We start from the raw sequence: 16,619 nt of genomic DNA on the forward strand, positions 1-16,619 counted from the left end.
CTATAGCCTTAGAGCTATAGACAAACAAGTCTGTCCCAGCCTTACCAAAACTGATGCATCTCGTGTAGTATTCTCTGGAATAACAACTTCATAGCTGTCTCTCTCCCATTGTGGAGGCTGGTTTTTTGCACTGGTAATAGTTACCGCAAGTTCAACTTTACTGCTCCTATTGCCTCCATCTGTAGCAATAATCTCTCGAATTATAGATGACCTCTAAACAGTAGAAAAGTTTTCATTACAAAGGGTTTGGATCAGGGGGCCGATGAGCTTTTTTTTTTCCAAAATGATGATTACATTAAATTAAAGGCACTTAGGAAAACCTGTAACAGAAGGAAAACATCCACAGCTGCAGAATACTGAGCTCAGAATATGAAGCAGGTACAAGGTTGCTGAAAATTCTGCTATTTGCTTTACTTAAGATTGTTGGAAAATGTTGCTGTTTGTCTCAGTAAACATTAGCAAATTTCACACAAAGTTTAAACCAAAACAAAAAACCCCACTTTGTGGAGCCCCTGAAGTCCTAAACCTACCTATCAACAGTTTTTGCTATTAGATCTGTAGGGTTCGTAGGTTTAATAAAGAAAATATATTAAAAAGGTTATATCTTCAAAGTTTTGTGTGTCAGTTACTTAGAAGTTAAACTCCAATATTAAAAATATCTATTAGGTATTTAAAGATTGACATATACAACAATATTCTCACTTCAACATGAATTACAGCTCTAAAAATATCAAACTGCTTATGCAGGCATCTAAAACGGCTGAAACTGGTAAATTCTAGATAATCCCTTCCCGAGGGATAGCTACAATTAGTTCACCATGACTAACATGTATCAAGATGGGTATTTGCATCAGAAGCAAAATCTCACACTCTTTCATGTCCAGATTTGTGTCTTAACTCATTGCCTGTTAACACAGTGAAGTCCCACATCGTGTTCTTGCTCCCCTGCTCGTGGTCTCAGCCCTCCAGTCCTTGGTATTCACATGCCAAAGTTAACGAAATGGGAAGAACAAGTTCTCAGAGGCACAACTGTCAGCTGCTACTTTCCAGTTGAAAAAAGGGCTTGCTTACATGCAATTCACAGTCAATGAACTCATCAGCTATAAGCCTTAGACACGTATTTAATTGAAACATGACGTATTGATCCTTAAATGCGAAGGGGCAACGTGGAGGTAAAGACAAACTCGTGACCTCAGTCCCTCCTGTGATATATTGATAGCCACCTCCAAATAGGAAAGCAAGTGCCACACCTGAGATATGGGTTGGTTCACAAACACCCAGCCTGTAGTAGGATTGATTTGTAAATAATTTGGTTCTTCATTTGCTATTGAATATGTAATGGCAGCATTTGAGCTGTAGTCATCATCATGGGCTGCAACACGAAGAAAGCTGGTTCCAACTCTTGTGTCCTCTCTTAGGAAATCTAAGGTAAAGAAAGGAAATTTCAGACTGATTATTAATTCACTAAAGTACTATGAACATCTTACTAACAAATGAAGAAACACTAAAGTAATAACGTATGGAAGCTATAACTTTACCTTCCTTGAAACAATAGCCATAAAAATCAAACTGAATATGTTAAAGAGCTGTGATCACTCCAGAGCTATGGAGCACAGTTGAACTGCACATTATCACAATCATAACCTGGAATTCTTATTTCTCATAAGATGCTATCTTTTTTTTTTTGTATTTTTATTAAGGGACTAATTGTTCTGTATGAAATATATATAAATGGAATTTTAATTTATCACGTAAACCCAGAAAAAGAGGATACACTGTCAGAAGCTACTTTCTAGGATTTGTGTAGTGTAAATAACTGAGAATTATCAGGCAATCATTATTTATGAATATTGTACATGCCTCTGCGTGTTTATCTATAAACAGGAAAGGGTTTTTGAAGAACCAAGAAGAAAAGGTAAAACAACAAACAGCGGAGAATGCTGCAATTCAAATAGGAAAAATATGTAATCAAAATTTATGACAAAAATCTATTAATCAGAAAACAAAGGCTACAGTTAGTGCTCCGCACTGCTCGCTCACATCCTTATCACAACTGCCATGGCTATTGTTTCAAGGAATTGTCCCATAACGACACTCAAGGAGGCCTATGAAACAACACTGTACTTGTGTCGCACATCCCACAGAATAACAACTCTGCAGTTAATTAAGGTAAAAGCATCTATGGCTGCAATCACCTCTTTGGTTACAAAATCTACTGCCAGGAAAGGCAAAACCCCAAAATCTTAGACATCAGGTAAGCTCACACTCAGGGCACTGAAACTCTATCCAATGACTCTCAATTACATTCATAGCGGGTGTTTTCAAATCTGGGATCATTGTCATTTTGGTCGAGGATGATAATATTTATCTGACATATTCCAATGAGTGGTTCCGCTGCCTGATCTGTTGCTGTCACAGTGATGGGATATTCTCTCTGTTTTTCTCGATCAAATACCTGAACAGTTGTTAGAACTCCTGAAAATAAATCAAATACAAGAGAGTTAAAATACCATGCATTTCACAATATTCTGCCTTTAGATATTTGTCTGCCAATACATTAAGATATAATACAATAGGTTAAATACACCTAAACTGTGAACTTCAGGTTCAAGGATCCAATCACAAGATTCAACAATTTTATCATCTTAAGTTGTACTGCTCAGGCAGACACAACTTCATACACACTTACATCTATATACAATTAGACTTAAATTTAGAAAATGGAGATAAGTACCAAACTAAATTTAAAAGAATGACTTTATAAAAACAAACATTCTGAAGAGCAGTAAGTCCAGGGAAAAGGCATGTTTCGTGTCTTTTATCCTCTAAAAGTTTAGCCTGAACAGCAGAACTTCCACACTTCAGGGAAAACTTGGGTTCTAGTTCAGTGTTGACATGCATGAAACTAAACAGAGAATATTTGTTCGCAGAGTTAATACAATTTACAAAGCAGTTTCGAAATGCTAGTATCAGTTCTGATATTTGCTTTACCTGTGTCAGGATGAATACTAAATGCTGGTAGGACGCCACCTCTGTGCATCAAGCCATATTTCACTATACCATTGGCTCCTTCATCAGCATCAGTGGCTTCAACCTGCAGTACAACTGTCCCTGAAGGCTGGTTTTCCAATACAGAAGCATGTTCCCGATAATCCTGACACTAAGAGAAGGGAGAAAAACAAAGAAAAGTCAAGGACTTACCATGCCATTTGATTTAAACATATACTACAGGGGAGAGAAAAGGAAAAGAAAAAATAGATTTAGCTACACACACACCAATGTTACAGATTTCACTCACTATTTTCCAGTTATACAAACAACACACAATATGAGGCCACTGGGCATCTCCAACTAATGAAAATACTTGGAGGAAAAGTTACAGTTGCATATACTTCAAAATGCAAAGATTTTTCTGTATTAGCAAAAATCTTGTAAAACAGAGGGCATACACTTGCCCAAACCACAGAATTGCTTTGGTCAAAAAGGCATTTCTTCACAAAGTAACTTTGTCAAGGACAGATTACTGAGAACTTCCAACACTGACGTGAATAGTCAGAGCAGAACAAAACCTGCAGGTCTTAGAAGAGGGACGAAAAAGATGGAAAAGGTGGCAGCAGCATCATGGCTCAAAGACATGAAAGCAGAACAGCTCTTGAATAGCTCATCAGCTGCATCGCTTACACTGACAACAGTCTCAAACATTTACCATACGCTGCAATACAAACAGCCTCATATATTTACCTTCTTAAAGACAGGTTTGTTATTGTTGACATCATCGATTCTCACAACAACCTGGGCAGTACTTGTAAGAGAATGGGGCCCTCCAGAGGCATTATCGTCAGTAGCTGTGACATTAAGAACATATTCTGTCCCTTGCAGCTTAGGAAATGGACTTGAACGAAGTCTGACTAGTCCTGCAAAAACAAGGTGTGTAGTTGGTTTTTTGCTTGTTTGTTTGTTGTTTGGTTGGCTGTTGGGGTTTTGTTGGTTTGTTTGGGGGGTTTGTTGTTGTGGTGGGGGTTTTTGTTTATTTGTGGGGGTTTTGTTTTGGTTGCTTGGTTGGTGTTTTGTTTTGGTTTTTTAGTTTACCACATTAACCAGTTACTGTTATTCTTCTCACTAGTTAGCATGACACCAAACCATTCTGGCTTACCCATTCACCAATAAACCACAATGCTACTAGAGTTTAACTTAACTATGGGATTTTTACTGTAGTCTGATATTCAAAGACAATTAAGACAGCACAACAGGTTTGTTTGTCTGCAGGTATGTCTACAGAGATAAATGACACCACAGCTACAACTCAGCTGACCTGCACATACTGGCTTTAGTCTATCTGCCACAGAAAAAAACCAAAACAAAATGAAAACCTGGCCGTGTTCTGTGTCACTACTGCAGTGAAGCACATGTCACCACATCTGCTGCCACAGCCACCCACACCAGCTCAATACAAACCAGCACGAGTCTATTATACCTTCCCGCAGCACAATCACACAGCATTCAGCTATATTGGCCTATTTCCAGAAACCCATATTTTGCTACTCTCCCAAGTTGCCCAAATGATACATCCTCCTGGATGGGACAGAAAGGCTCTGTCGGAGAAAGATGCAGGAAAAATTTGCTACAAAAGCAGAAGTGACTGCAGCTCAGACGGTGCAGTGAGAAGCTGTCATTCCTTTGCTCCATCATCCATCAATCACCTCCATTATTCATCAGGCATAATAGCAATTGTCATTACAACAGAGTATTGTCACAGCATTGGTGTCACTCACTTTCCTTGCAAATGTATTGTTTCAGCTGGAGCACTTATTTTTGACACATTTCCATTTTACCTTGGCATTTCTGTGACAAGGGGGTACAAACTATTCCCCTGACATCATTTCTGAAAAGAAACAGCTCCAGGCCACTGTATAAACTTTTATTGGTTTACTAAGAAACAAAAGCCCAGGCATGTTTTGAAAAAAAATGCTCATGTTTCTAAAATTAAGTTTCAAAGACTTTAAAAACTAATTGGTAAAAAAGTATAGAAGTACATATACAGGATTATCTCTATTAAAACCATGGAGTAATCCTAAGAGATGCTATCACTCAGATGTTAAGATTCTTTGAGCACTTACAATAAAGATTTTCAGAAGTACCAGGTATACTACGCCTGTACAATTAGACACCTTTAAAACCATCGTTCCTATTTAGATGCCAAAGTAACTTTAGAAATTTAACTCTTGGAACCCATCGCTCTTATTTTTGAGCCAGAAAGCATAAAAGGAGCTCTCAATAAATTCAGGATCACGCTTCAACTCTTGCAAGTTACCTGTAGATCATATTTTTGGGAACGTTTCAATGGTATTGACATCCTTTTTAACATTTTTGAATGTCACACTTACTGTTATCAATAATAACATTCTCTATTAAGTTACTGTCTATTAAGTTACATGTTATTATAATAATTATAATTATATATATATAAATATAATTATATATATTATATATATATAATATATTATAATAATGCTCTCTATTAAGTTACTAAGTGAAAAGAAGCAATGACCAAGTAAGACAGGTCAATTACACAAAGCTTTTAGGAAAAATCTACTAGGTTTTTAGCATTATAATGGAGTCTAGAACAACTGCATCTTTTTCCTGCATTTTTTAATATTAGGTTACTATTAGATTCAAAACCAGAATATGCTATTCAGTTTTTACAATTGCTACCAAACGAAGATCAAATTCAAGCTGCATCACATCAGAACCAACATCATGGCTGCAGCAGCAAAGAGCTAATATATTATTACCTTTATTAGGGTCAATAACAAAGTTTCCTTTTTGATTCCCAGACAGAATATCATATGTCACACCATCTCCATCAGGGTCGACAGCATTAACTGTAGCAACCAGTGTGTTCGGGCCTGCATCTTCAGAAACAAAACTCCTGTAGCTGTTAAAGTAAATTATGATAACACATTTATGAACTTAGACAGGAAACAATATATACAGAACTGGTTTACAGCATCTTCTGACTACTTGTACAAAGGGCACTGCAGAGATTTGTCATTTATTAATATAATTACACTGATAAGATGCTTCTTTGTTAACCAGTGAAATGATAGTATTGTTTATTATAGCACACTTTCCAACACAAGCTGTCAAAATGCTTTCAGTGTAGTCCCTGCACCAACATGACTAAGATGAGAATTAGATGTGGAGGATATATGCATAATGTCAGTTTTACAAAAATCTCAATTCCAGACACATCACTGACATTGTAAGCTCTTAAGAGGCATTATCAGCCTAAGCTTAATGCCCTCTAGAGTAGAAAAGCCCCCTGCTTTAGCAAAGTCCCAAATATTTATTATTTTATCTGACTGGATTTAGCACAGACCAGACTATGCATACTACAAACATGCCCATAGTATACCTCCCAAAGCTCAGCCATAAGAATGAACTGCAGCTGGGTGTATCCAATAATATAAATAAAATATACACATGCCACTAGGTTCAGAGTGCTTATGGACCGACTCTTCATATGCTAAGAACAGGAAAAAATTAAAAGAAAAATAAAATAGATGCACAGAAAACGTCTCCCATGGCTTTTGCTGTCTAGGTATCTGTGTTTTCGTCAAAAGCTTTGTGAAAACAGCTTTTTTCTTCCCCCAATTTAATATGCAATGAAGTAAGGGAAGTAGATTATTCTGGTTTAGCTCAGTCACAACCCTCAGGACACTGTCTTCACTCTGCATCTGGAAAGCAAATGAACAGTAATTCTGCTAATATTAAATATGAAATATAGGGACAGAAGAGTTCAAGTGACCAGAGAAGGTCTCTTAAAAAGGAGAAGTAAATAATGACAAAATGAAACAGAGTGGGAGCCTTAAGCATTTCATAACTGAGACACAGAATAACCATGATGAAAGAAAGCTTGTGGCAAGGAATCGTAAGTTTATATCAGACTGTAAATCTATTTAAACAAAGGGCCAGAGGGACATCATATTCATCTTGATCTGTATTAGCCTGGCACATTCATTGCAAACCAGTCTCTCAACAGGACCTAATTGATGGGTGTTCATGATAAATCTACTTCACTTCAACCAACTTCTGTCTGAAATTCACATCTTGGTTCAAGATTTTTTTCATAACTGGAAAGATAAAGCAAAAGCAAAGCCTGGTTAACCTGGTTAAACAAAAACTTGAGATAATTTGAATTCCAGGAGCTAAATTCAATTCCATTTCCAGTCTATAAATACATATGATAGCAGTTTTCCTGCTGTTGCATAGGGAACAGATACAACTAAATATTCAATGACCCTAAGTATTAAAACACATAAATTAAGAGCAGACATCATCTGAAGAGTGAGAAACTTAATATGGTTTAGTATTTGAAAATGCATAGAGATGCAGTAAGAATTTTTAAAAGATCAACTTTTCCAAGCCATATGTTCTAAGCAATGTTTAGGAAAGAAAGGACGGCACAAGATTTTGAAGCCAGAGGTTACCTTTAAATAAAGTAAAGCTTTAAATAAAGAAAGCTTCGATGTTTTGTTGACCTAAACCACAAGCTTAGCATCGCTGAAATGTCTGCCTGGATTTTGTTCTGAGCAACTTCTACTTTTAAAGAGTGGAAAGCTGATGCAGAAGCTGACTGGAATTGCATTACTAAGCCTCTAATGCAAATACAAGTTTATAGTACTTTTGACAGTGCTTCAGATGCTTCTGAGCCCCAACTATGGATGAAAAATGCTTCCTGATCCTCTAAAAGAAGGAAAAAAAAAAAGGTAGTGGAGTTTGTAGGGCGTGGAACTAAGTGAAATTACATGAACTTCACTTACTGACATTTATCTCGTGGGTTTTATGACTCAGTGGTCCATCAGGACTCTGCCATCTAAGCATTTTTCTTTAACAATTATAACCAGGGATGCAGGCTGATGACTCTGTCCGAGCTTAAATTGCCCAATTAAAAGGCAAAATACCACCATGTACTCCAGATGAGGGCTGAGGACAACACCGAGTTGCCTGCTTTTTCTGCCTGTTTTTTTCAGACTCAAAAGATGATCCCACCTTTGTAAGACTAACTCTCAGATTTGACTGAACCAACATCAGCTACCATTTTGTAACGATCAGCCTTCCGACCAAAAATGAATAAAGCAATAGTAAAAGACAAAGATAACAAGATTTTAAGAATATGTATTTACATTTTCTGGGAAAACTCAGGTGCTTCATCATTGACATTTGAAACATGGATCCTAACAGTTGCTGTCCCAGTCTTTGGCTCTTCTCCTTTATCTACAGCCATGATTACGAATTCATAAAGATGGTTAGGTCGCTCATAGTCTAATTGTGTTGCTGGAAAAATAGTTCCATGAGAAGTAATACTGAAGTCTTGACTCAAAGTGTAATACAGTATTTCGGCATTCTCTTTTGAATCGCAGTCAGTGGCCGTCACTATGAAAAGAGAAGAGAAAGACATTGTGTAGATCAAAGTCTGTGAACTGGAATGCTAAGTACTTTAACAAGAGAATTAGTGTGTAGTATAAAACCATAATAGCATTTCCCTTGGCATGCAGTGCTTGAAATCATTTAGAAAAATGTGCTATCTTCTGTGCTTTCTATTGGACTAACCCTTACTTGAAAATAAGTTGCTTAAAAAAAACCTTAAGAAAAAAGTTAAGTCCCTGATTGAATTCAGCCACTAGATCTCGCCTTTATCTGCTGGATTTAAAGAGCCCTGTACTACCAAGAATACATTCCTACAGAGATGCATATTCTCTTGTCCAGCTGATCTATAGTGCTGGCTTGGACAGACCACAGCCTGTGTGGTTAAAGAAGAAACATCTAAATTTATTCAACTGATGCAAGTTAAATCAATGTGTTTGTCAGATCCCACCCATAACCTACAAAAACCTATGCTAAAAGCACAGTTACCGGCAGAGTAACTGAAGACTACCATCAGTACAGAATAAATCACTAAATAGAATGGTAGGAGGTTAACAAATCCTGTTTACTAGGCAACAGCAATTTTCTTGTAGTTTAATTTCCTTTTTCTCCCTGAAGATTTATAAAAAGTTTATGTAAGGGCTAAAGACTAATATAAGGCCCTTTTACAACCGTTTAGTTGACATACATTTCTTTTATTGCCAGGACCTGCTTATTTCTTTACAACCATTTTCACTATAGGATTTTTGCAGTTTACATAATCATAATTTAGACAGCATAATCATTTAAAGCTTAAGTTATTGGTTATATTGGGAAGAAGCAAGGTCTTTTTCTTAAGCACCCAAACAAAACTTCACATATAATAGTTAAACCATGCAAAAGGCTTTTAGCACAAAAGAGCGGTATTTCCTATGGCAATCCCATGTAGGTCTCTTACAGACAGGCAGAGAAGCTGAGCTGCTGTGTCTGTAATTTCTCATCCAACATCACTCTCTTCCTTCAAAACAAAGGAATGTTGCAAGATTGCTATTATAAGCCAGCTGCTGCACTACCAACCACAACTGAAGTCCTGTTACTTCAAAATCCTACAACGAAGACTTGTTTCCTCCATCTCCCATCCCTCAAATTTGTTTGGGCTGTGGCAGGAGTTCATAATCATGACCTAATTCTACAAGGTGCCATTTGCCTTCAGAGAGTTGCACTTATCCATGCTGGGGCAGGTAATTTTACCTTCCAAACTGAATTCTAATCAGTAGGAGGAAAAAAAATTCTGATACTGAATGTAACAAATAGTTTTAGAAGTACTAACCTTGTAGAAGTGCAGTTGTCATAGTAACTGTTTCAGGAACATCAACTTTGCTGTAAATCGACCGATGAAATTCAGGGGCACAATCATTCACGTCTGTGATTACAACCAAAACCTGAATGAAAAAGAGAGGAATGTTAAATAGCAAAGTGAATCAAGGCAACGACTTCATTGCTCTTCAAATATCAGATGGAAGAACATACCAAAAACATCCTTGAGGTCTTCAGAAGCTATAGCTCATATACTAGATTTCAAAATACTAGGAATGGCCAAGTCTCAGTCCCCTACAGCAACATTTTCCACTCACTCTTCATTTCCATTGATTATTTCCTATTATTAATTTAAAGGAGAATGGACAGTCTGCTTTCCAAGTATCCTTTTTCCATTACCTCATCTTGCAACACTTCTGTGATTTGTAACACTAAAAATTCTACTGCCAAGCATATTGCCTTTTAGCAGTATAAATCTCCAAGACCAAGTTCTGAATTGAATTACAGCAGTGTAAATCAGACATAAATGGAACTGATTATTGCAAAACAAGTAAGAAAAATTATCCTGCTTCTAATATCTTTAAAAGTGTTTTCTTACTCCTATGTCAAATATGAGTCCATAGTTGTATTGCTTACAATGTGAACAGTAGTACAGAGAAGAGACAATAGAAACAATCAGTCTCTGGTGTGCTACAGCCACTGTTTGTTACACTGACACACTGTCTTTCTGTGTCCTCCCACTCATTCCTAATAATTCTGCCTCTGATTCCCTTTATAGTGTCCATGTTATTTCCTGCAGCAGGAACAAACTGTCATATTGCACGCATTTCCTAGCTCAGTGAATCTTTGAACTCAAACAACTGTAATAACTATAATTAGAAATATTTTTGGTGTCAAACAGCTTTCCAAAACACCATGAACCATCATCTTCTAATATCTGTGAGTTTTTGTTAATTTCTCTCTTTACAAGTTCACTTCGTGTTCTTGATACAGAACACTTTCTGGTTTGCCTTTGTTTTAAATTGGAACAATCTCAAATATACATCATAGTTTATGAAGGTTTAGAGTAAAACAAGACCTCATGTGGTGTGGCAGCATCTGTGTCCATAGTTTCCCGGATAAGGCCTAGGATCTATGATGCAACAGCATCTTGGTTCCTCAGAAACAGCCTTTTCAGCATCAGCAAGAGTGAACCCTAAGAGTACCTGAATCAGCCCCTAAATCTACCCATAGACAGAAAGACTTTTAAAAGGGGCAGACAGCATGAGCTGGGGAAATGAGAGCCCTAGTGAATCAGTACAGAAACCTGGAAAGGCTAAAGGAAAACTGAAATACAGGGCATTTCAAAAAGATGGACCCGATTTCAAAGCAGTATATTTCACAATGGCAACACGTTAATTTCACAAAAACTTACAAACAATATAATGAGTTATCTAGAAACTCTGTGCCCTGCCCTTTCAAGTGGTAAGAGTTTCGTTCATGGGCGCTTCGTGGTTGCAGAGATATTGTGATTTCAAATCGGGTCCACCTTTTTGAAACACCCCATATATATAGAATGCCAGAAGTGAACACCTACCTCAGCTGCACTACTGAAGTGTCCCTCATTTTCCTCTGCTCTGACCAAAAGAAGATACTGGTGTTGGTCACTCTCATAATCCACATTCCGAGTTAAACTGATATCTCCTGTTGCCCCATCAATACTAAACAGACCACTAGGATTAGTTAGCAAACTGTAGCGCAGCGTTTTGTTTTGATATGATACAGCAGTGACTGTAAGAAAGCTGCATTAAAAAAATAAAGAGAAAAAGAGGATTCTTAAGCAAGTAATATAACATACTGAAAGATATGACAAAAACTATACAGAACAGAAATTATGGTGCAATCCTGTAGGTCTGATCAGAGCAATACTCACTGAAGTCAACATCAAATTCAAACATTTTGTTATACAGTAGTTCTATCACCTTGAGGTTAAACAGATATAGATAGGATTCTTGGAAACAGAAAACAGTAAGGATTAAAAACATAGGAACAGACGATTTCATTTACTGCCACCGAATTTGCCTAGTCTAACTTTCTCCTACAGTGGTGATGGCTTTCAGCCAGGAAACTAAAAGATAAAGCAAGACACAAAAGATTCATTTTAATAAGAGCATGGTAAGTTTGCTGCTTCAGTCATACCATCCTGAAGTTTCAACAGATCTCTGCAGAAGGATAAAAGCCAGTCACTAACAGCGTGCATGTTACAGGTTAGACAGGATATGTGTTCCTAGCCCTTGTCTGGTACTATCTTTATCCCACTGAAGCCCAATGTGTTTAAAGTCTTCAAGGGGGGAAAAACATTTGCAGTATGAAGTAAAAGAGGAAATTTAAAAATAAATATTTGTAAAGGGTTTAAAACAGAATACCAGTTCCTCAAGTTTCTGTTGCCTTACCATGCAGGTTTCCTAGGAAAAAGAATTCTGTCTCCTAGAAGAACCCACCAGCATGTATGATCCAGTGACAACCACAATAAAAAAGACAAAACTCAGTTTATCTGAACACCTTTTTCCCCTTTCGTATTTATAGAATCATGGGATAGAATCATAGAAACATCTGGGTTGGAAAAGACTTCTAAAATCATCAAGTCCAACTGTAAACCTAACACAAGTCCACAAGAGCCACATCTACACATTCCATGCTGCTGCCTTCTCACTGCCCCAAGGTGCAATACTAAAACAACGGAAAAGGTTGCTGGAGGTCATAACTTCGGGGTTTTTTCTGGATTTTCCTATGATGTGATTTCACAATCAGTTTCAGCCAGCGCCAAGATGGTGTTCCTGCCAACAGGAATTATTTTGTCCTCCTTTTAACTCCCTACCCCAGCTCTCCTGCCACCTCTCCTCTCCCGTCAGCACTAAAAATCACAGTGCCATGCAGTGAGCATGCTAACAACCCAGCTGAAAACTCTTTTTAATTCCTTTGGCTTTGTCTTCCATCAGATCAGGCTGCCCATGCAGCGAGCACATCAGCGTTAGTGGCAGACTAAAGGAACAGAAAGATTTGGTAACGCTCGCCTGCTCACCAGCCGCCTTCAATCAGCCTCCGGTTGTGCGATCCCAAACCCAGAGACCCAGCACACAACAGTGACTCCATTTGCCTGCACCCCTGTGTAATTGGTCCAAATTAAACATCAGAACTTCAGGATTCTACAGGGATTTTCATGACTATTTCTGGTCAACACGTAACAGGAAACTACTTTCACTGAGCACATTGTTTATATTCAAACCTCTTCTGACATAATAACCACATTACATACTTCATTCCTTTTGGATATTATGAAGTAATTCAGAAAAATTATTCATCCATTATTATCCTAGATGTGTAAACCTATTTTTAAGTAGTGACAAAAATTAGTTAATAAAGAATGTCTTTGTTTTTAATCCTAAAACATAACTGAACCCAAAATGGCAGGTACTTGTTTGGTATTGTAGCGTCTCACAGTTCTTACATTTCTTTTGTGCCCGTGCTATTTAAGTTTACTGCAGTTTTAAGGAAAAATCTCATTGTCTGCTGTTAACAGTTGCTATTTTTTTACCTTAACACACCTTTGTTATTTAAACACTGTGATACTGAATTTTGTAGACTGAACAGTACAATAACAAGACTACAGATAATATAATAACACAAGGAAGATGTTACTGGACAAAAGTATTCTCGATTCAACTGGAAGAGGAAATGTTTTCCATAAGAACAACACAGTTTGGGACAGAGAGAACCCAGTATTAAAGCAGACCTACGTTACTAACATTTTCTGTGATATTTAGATCCACATGGTTAGACAAAGGATGGAAAAATAAAATGACAAGTTTTGTGGCATCTTCAGTTTTCTCAGTTTGTCACCGTGACCGATGAAGACAGTTATTTTTTCTGATTTTCACTTGATGGAGAAGGCTCTTCTCCAAATTTAACTCATAAAATGACTGTATTCTTTTGCACCAGGATATCCTTCTTCATGATGTAACAGTTCTAATTTGTATTCTGCATTTTGTTTGAAAATTAAAACACAATAAACACTTGCTAATATTTTCCACATCATTTAAAAAAAAGCAAGAAACTGTAATGATTCAATACCATTTTTCTGCATAAAAGGGTGACTAAAAAATACATCAATTGAACTGTATCTTGATTGCTTCTATATCTAAATTGCTACTCATATTATGTATTTATCATTCACAAACAATATTGAGGTTTTGTGGAGATGAAACAGAAGTTAAACTAGGAAAACAAGCTCACAGCATTATTTTTAACTGTTACTTACGATTTTCCTTGTGGCATACTTTCAGGAACATAAGCAAAGTATGATATGTTTGTAAACTGTGGTGGTCGAAATCCAGCAATTATAGAAACGGAGGCTGGGGGTCCTCTGCTTCCAAGTTTATCTGCTGCCAGTACAGTCAGCAAATACTCCTTGTCCCTCACCAATGGCAAACCTGTCGTTTTAATCAAGCCAGTGTCCTTCTCAACTTCAAATCTGTCTTCACCACCTAAAAAGAACAGATCCACAAATTGTTGTCAGCAAAGAACATTTTTACTCGATTAAAATCAAGAGGGGAATACAGTATAAATTCCTGAGTTAGTTTGGGCCCAGAATCACCATGCACACAAAAATTCAAGTTTGATTAGAACTTAGAAATGAGCAATTACATTAATTCATTCTAAGTTGCATTATACTTTTCTAAACAGTTATCACTCTTCTCTATCCTCCAATACGTTGCTGTTGTTTGATCCTAAATATTCCTTATGAGAATATACCCTGCTAGAGTCCTGGCCAAGAAGAACAAATTTACCTTTGGAGAGGTATTGCTACTCCACTTCTGCTTGGAGAGTTTTGAACTATTACTGAAGTTTCTTTTAAGACCCCCATGAAGAAAATCATTAGTGAGTCTGCACTAACTTTGCAAAGCTAAACCACAACCCAAACACTTAAAAAATTGTTAGAAATGAACCAGAAACATGACACGGCAAGGGAGAAGGAACATTAACCCTCTCCACCCAACCACCTGTGCTCCATGTACTGCTCTACCTCAAGACCAGGCAGCTCCATTGCCACCCCCTTGCCAAAGCCCTGAGGAGCATGGACTGCTCCAGCCCCCCATTCCCTGAGGGAACCCAACTCTGCACAGAGAATGTACTTCAAATTCAGCAAATCTTGCCTGCACCCTCAATGAAAGTTGCTTTTTCTCACACAGAAAGCTGAAGGTTTACGAACCTTTTGCATGGAAGATTTTTCACTAACAGAAGTGAGGATAAAAGAGAAAAAATTCACAATAGTGAAGCCAAATATGCAGGAAATGAGAGGGTTAAAATTTACCGTCCAAGAGAAAATATTCTACAGCTCCACAGATCCCTTCATCTGCATCCACAGCAAGCAGCTTGTACACTTCAGTACCTCCCGTAGCTTCAGGGGAAACCACAGCCAAGAACGGGAAGGGCTCCATGGCCCATTCGGGGACGTTGTCATTCACGTCTGTCACAGTAAGTGACAAGTGCACCAGGTACCAATCCTTTCCTGATGGTCACAGAACAACAAAGAAATATTGAGGCAGCTACTTGATGGCACTCAGACAAACAGAAACATGTATCAATTCCTGAGTGAGTATTGTCTGCAATATTGTTGGCATGTAATCCAGAAAAACTTGGCTTTTAAGGCTCTTCTGCAATCAACAGCATCCAGACACAATACGGGTTAAAAATAACCAGCACAAGTATCACTGAACTGCAAGATGAGGGACACACATGTTACATTCTACTAACATCTCTTTTTAGGAAGGATCACGTATTCTTAAATTTTTAAAATTTAAATACGTGTTTTCCGAAATCTTTTTTTGCTGAAGAAAAAAGACGTATAAAGAAATACTTTGTCTCTACAGTGATTACAGCAACTCTGAATTTTGAAAATTAAAGAACTGCTGCCAAAAAATCCCAATCGACCTACTCTAACTAGTGAGTTTCCTGGTTAGCAAGTTCAGTGAAAATCTAATATGGTTTTCACTTCTATTAAAGAATAAATGCTGTTAAAAACAAACAAACAAAACTCCAAAAACAAATCACCATAGAATGAAACTATTCAATTCTCCAAAAATCCACCGTACAAGTTCCTTAAAAATGGAGGGAAAAGTATTTGTTATACCTTTGTCATTGTTTAATCTACTAGTGAGGACAGTAGTGCTCCTAAACAAGTAATAAATATCAGGCAGGTGTTGCTGAAAAGGTGGCAGAAAGGAAGAATGTCGGACTAAAGAAACTGCTCTGAAATCTCCAGAAATGGAGTTATGCATTCCTATTAAAGGAGAAAAGAGTAGGAAAATATCCTCGGTGAAGAAAGTTTTTGAACGCGAGACCAAAGGGTAGGATTGAAATCTTCACGTTACAGAGAAAGCAAAGTGATACAGAAGGCAGCAAGTCATTTTCTCCTTAATAAATTTATACACATTTTCAACTGCAAAAACGCTTCCTTCGGTCACACACGGCCAGCTCAGACTTCGAAGAAACTCAGCTGGGGTAACGTAAGACTGTGACAAAGTGTGTACTTTTTTTTGTGGCTGATAATATTTACCAGTAACATCAGGGATGTATAAATATAACTTAGGTGTTTTGGCCGGCCTGGCTCCAAGCAGACCAGCACTGAACTTATGAAGAGTTTTGCTTCAGAAGCCAACGTGAGTGTTGCTGCAGCCCATGGTCACTGCCTGTGGCTCCAAACAAGGGGGCACACACAGCCAGCCCCACTCTGAGAGCCGCACACATGCACTGATGTGGTCCTGAGCCCCGCTAACAAGCCTGGGGAAGCAAAAGGGAATGTGGTCCAAGTAAAAACAGCTGTCTACATTTACAACATCATTTATCCGCAACTTTAA

At 37.6% G+C, this 16,619-nt stretch overlaps 1 protein-coding gene across 1 annotated transcript in view; it reads right to left on the reverse strand.

Moving 5' to 3' along the window:
- The window catches only part of LOC308044785 (neural-cadherin-like), a gene marked incomplete at both ends in the record, with an annotated part of 56,787 nt that overhangs the window by 27,636 nt on the left and 12,532 nt on the right, over window positions 1–16,619 (reverse strand). Inside the window, 11 exons of the mRNA XM_080351655.1 lie at window positions 46–213; window positions 1,251–1,423; window positions 2,305–2,475; window positions 2,992–3,160; window positions 3,742–3,914; window positions 5,793–5,935; window positions 8,187–8,436; window positions 9,737–9,848; window positions 11,300–11,504; window positions 14,021–14,246; window positions 15,074–15,271. Coding sequence (XP_080207781.1) covers window positions 46–213; window positions 1,251–1,423; window positions 2,305–2,475; window positions 2,992–3,160; window positions 3,742–3,914; window positions 5,793–5,935; window positions 8,187–8,436; window positions 9,737–9,848; window positions 11,300–11,504; window positions 14,021–14,246; window positions 15,074–15,271 — 1,988 coding nt within the window. The remainder of the gene's footprint in view (window positions 1–45; window positions 214–1,250; window positions 1,424–2,304; window positions 2,476–2,991; window positions 3,161–3,741; window positions 3,915–5,792; window positions 5,936–8,186; window positions 8,437–9,736; window positions 9,849–11,299; window positions 11,505–14,020; window positions 14,247–15,073; window positions 15,272–16,619) is intronic.

The sequence above is a fragment of the Nesoenas mayeri genome (genome assembly GCF_963082525.1).
Source record: "Nesoenas mayeri genome assembly, chromosome: 12".
Taxonomy (NCBI): Eukaryota; Metazoa; Chordata; class Aves; order Columbiformes; family Columbidae; genus Nesoenas; species Nesoenas mayeri.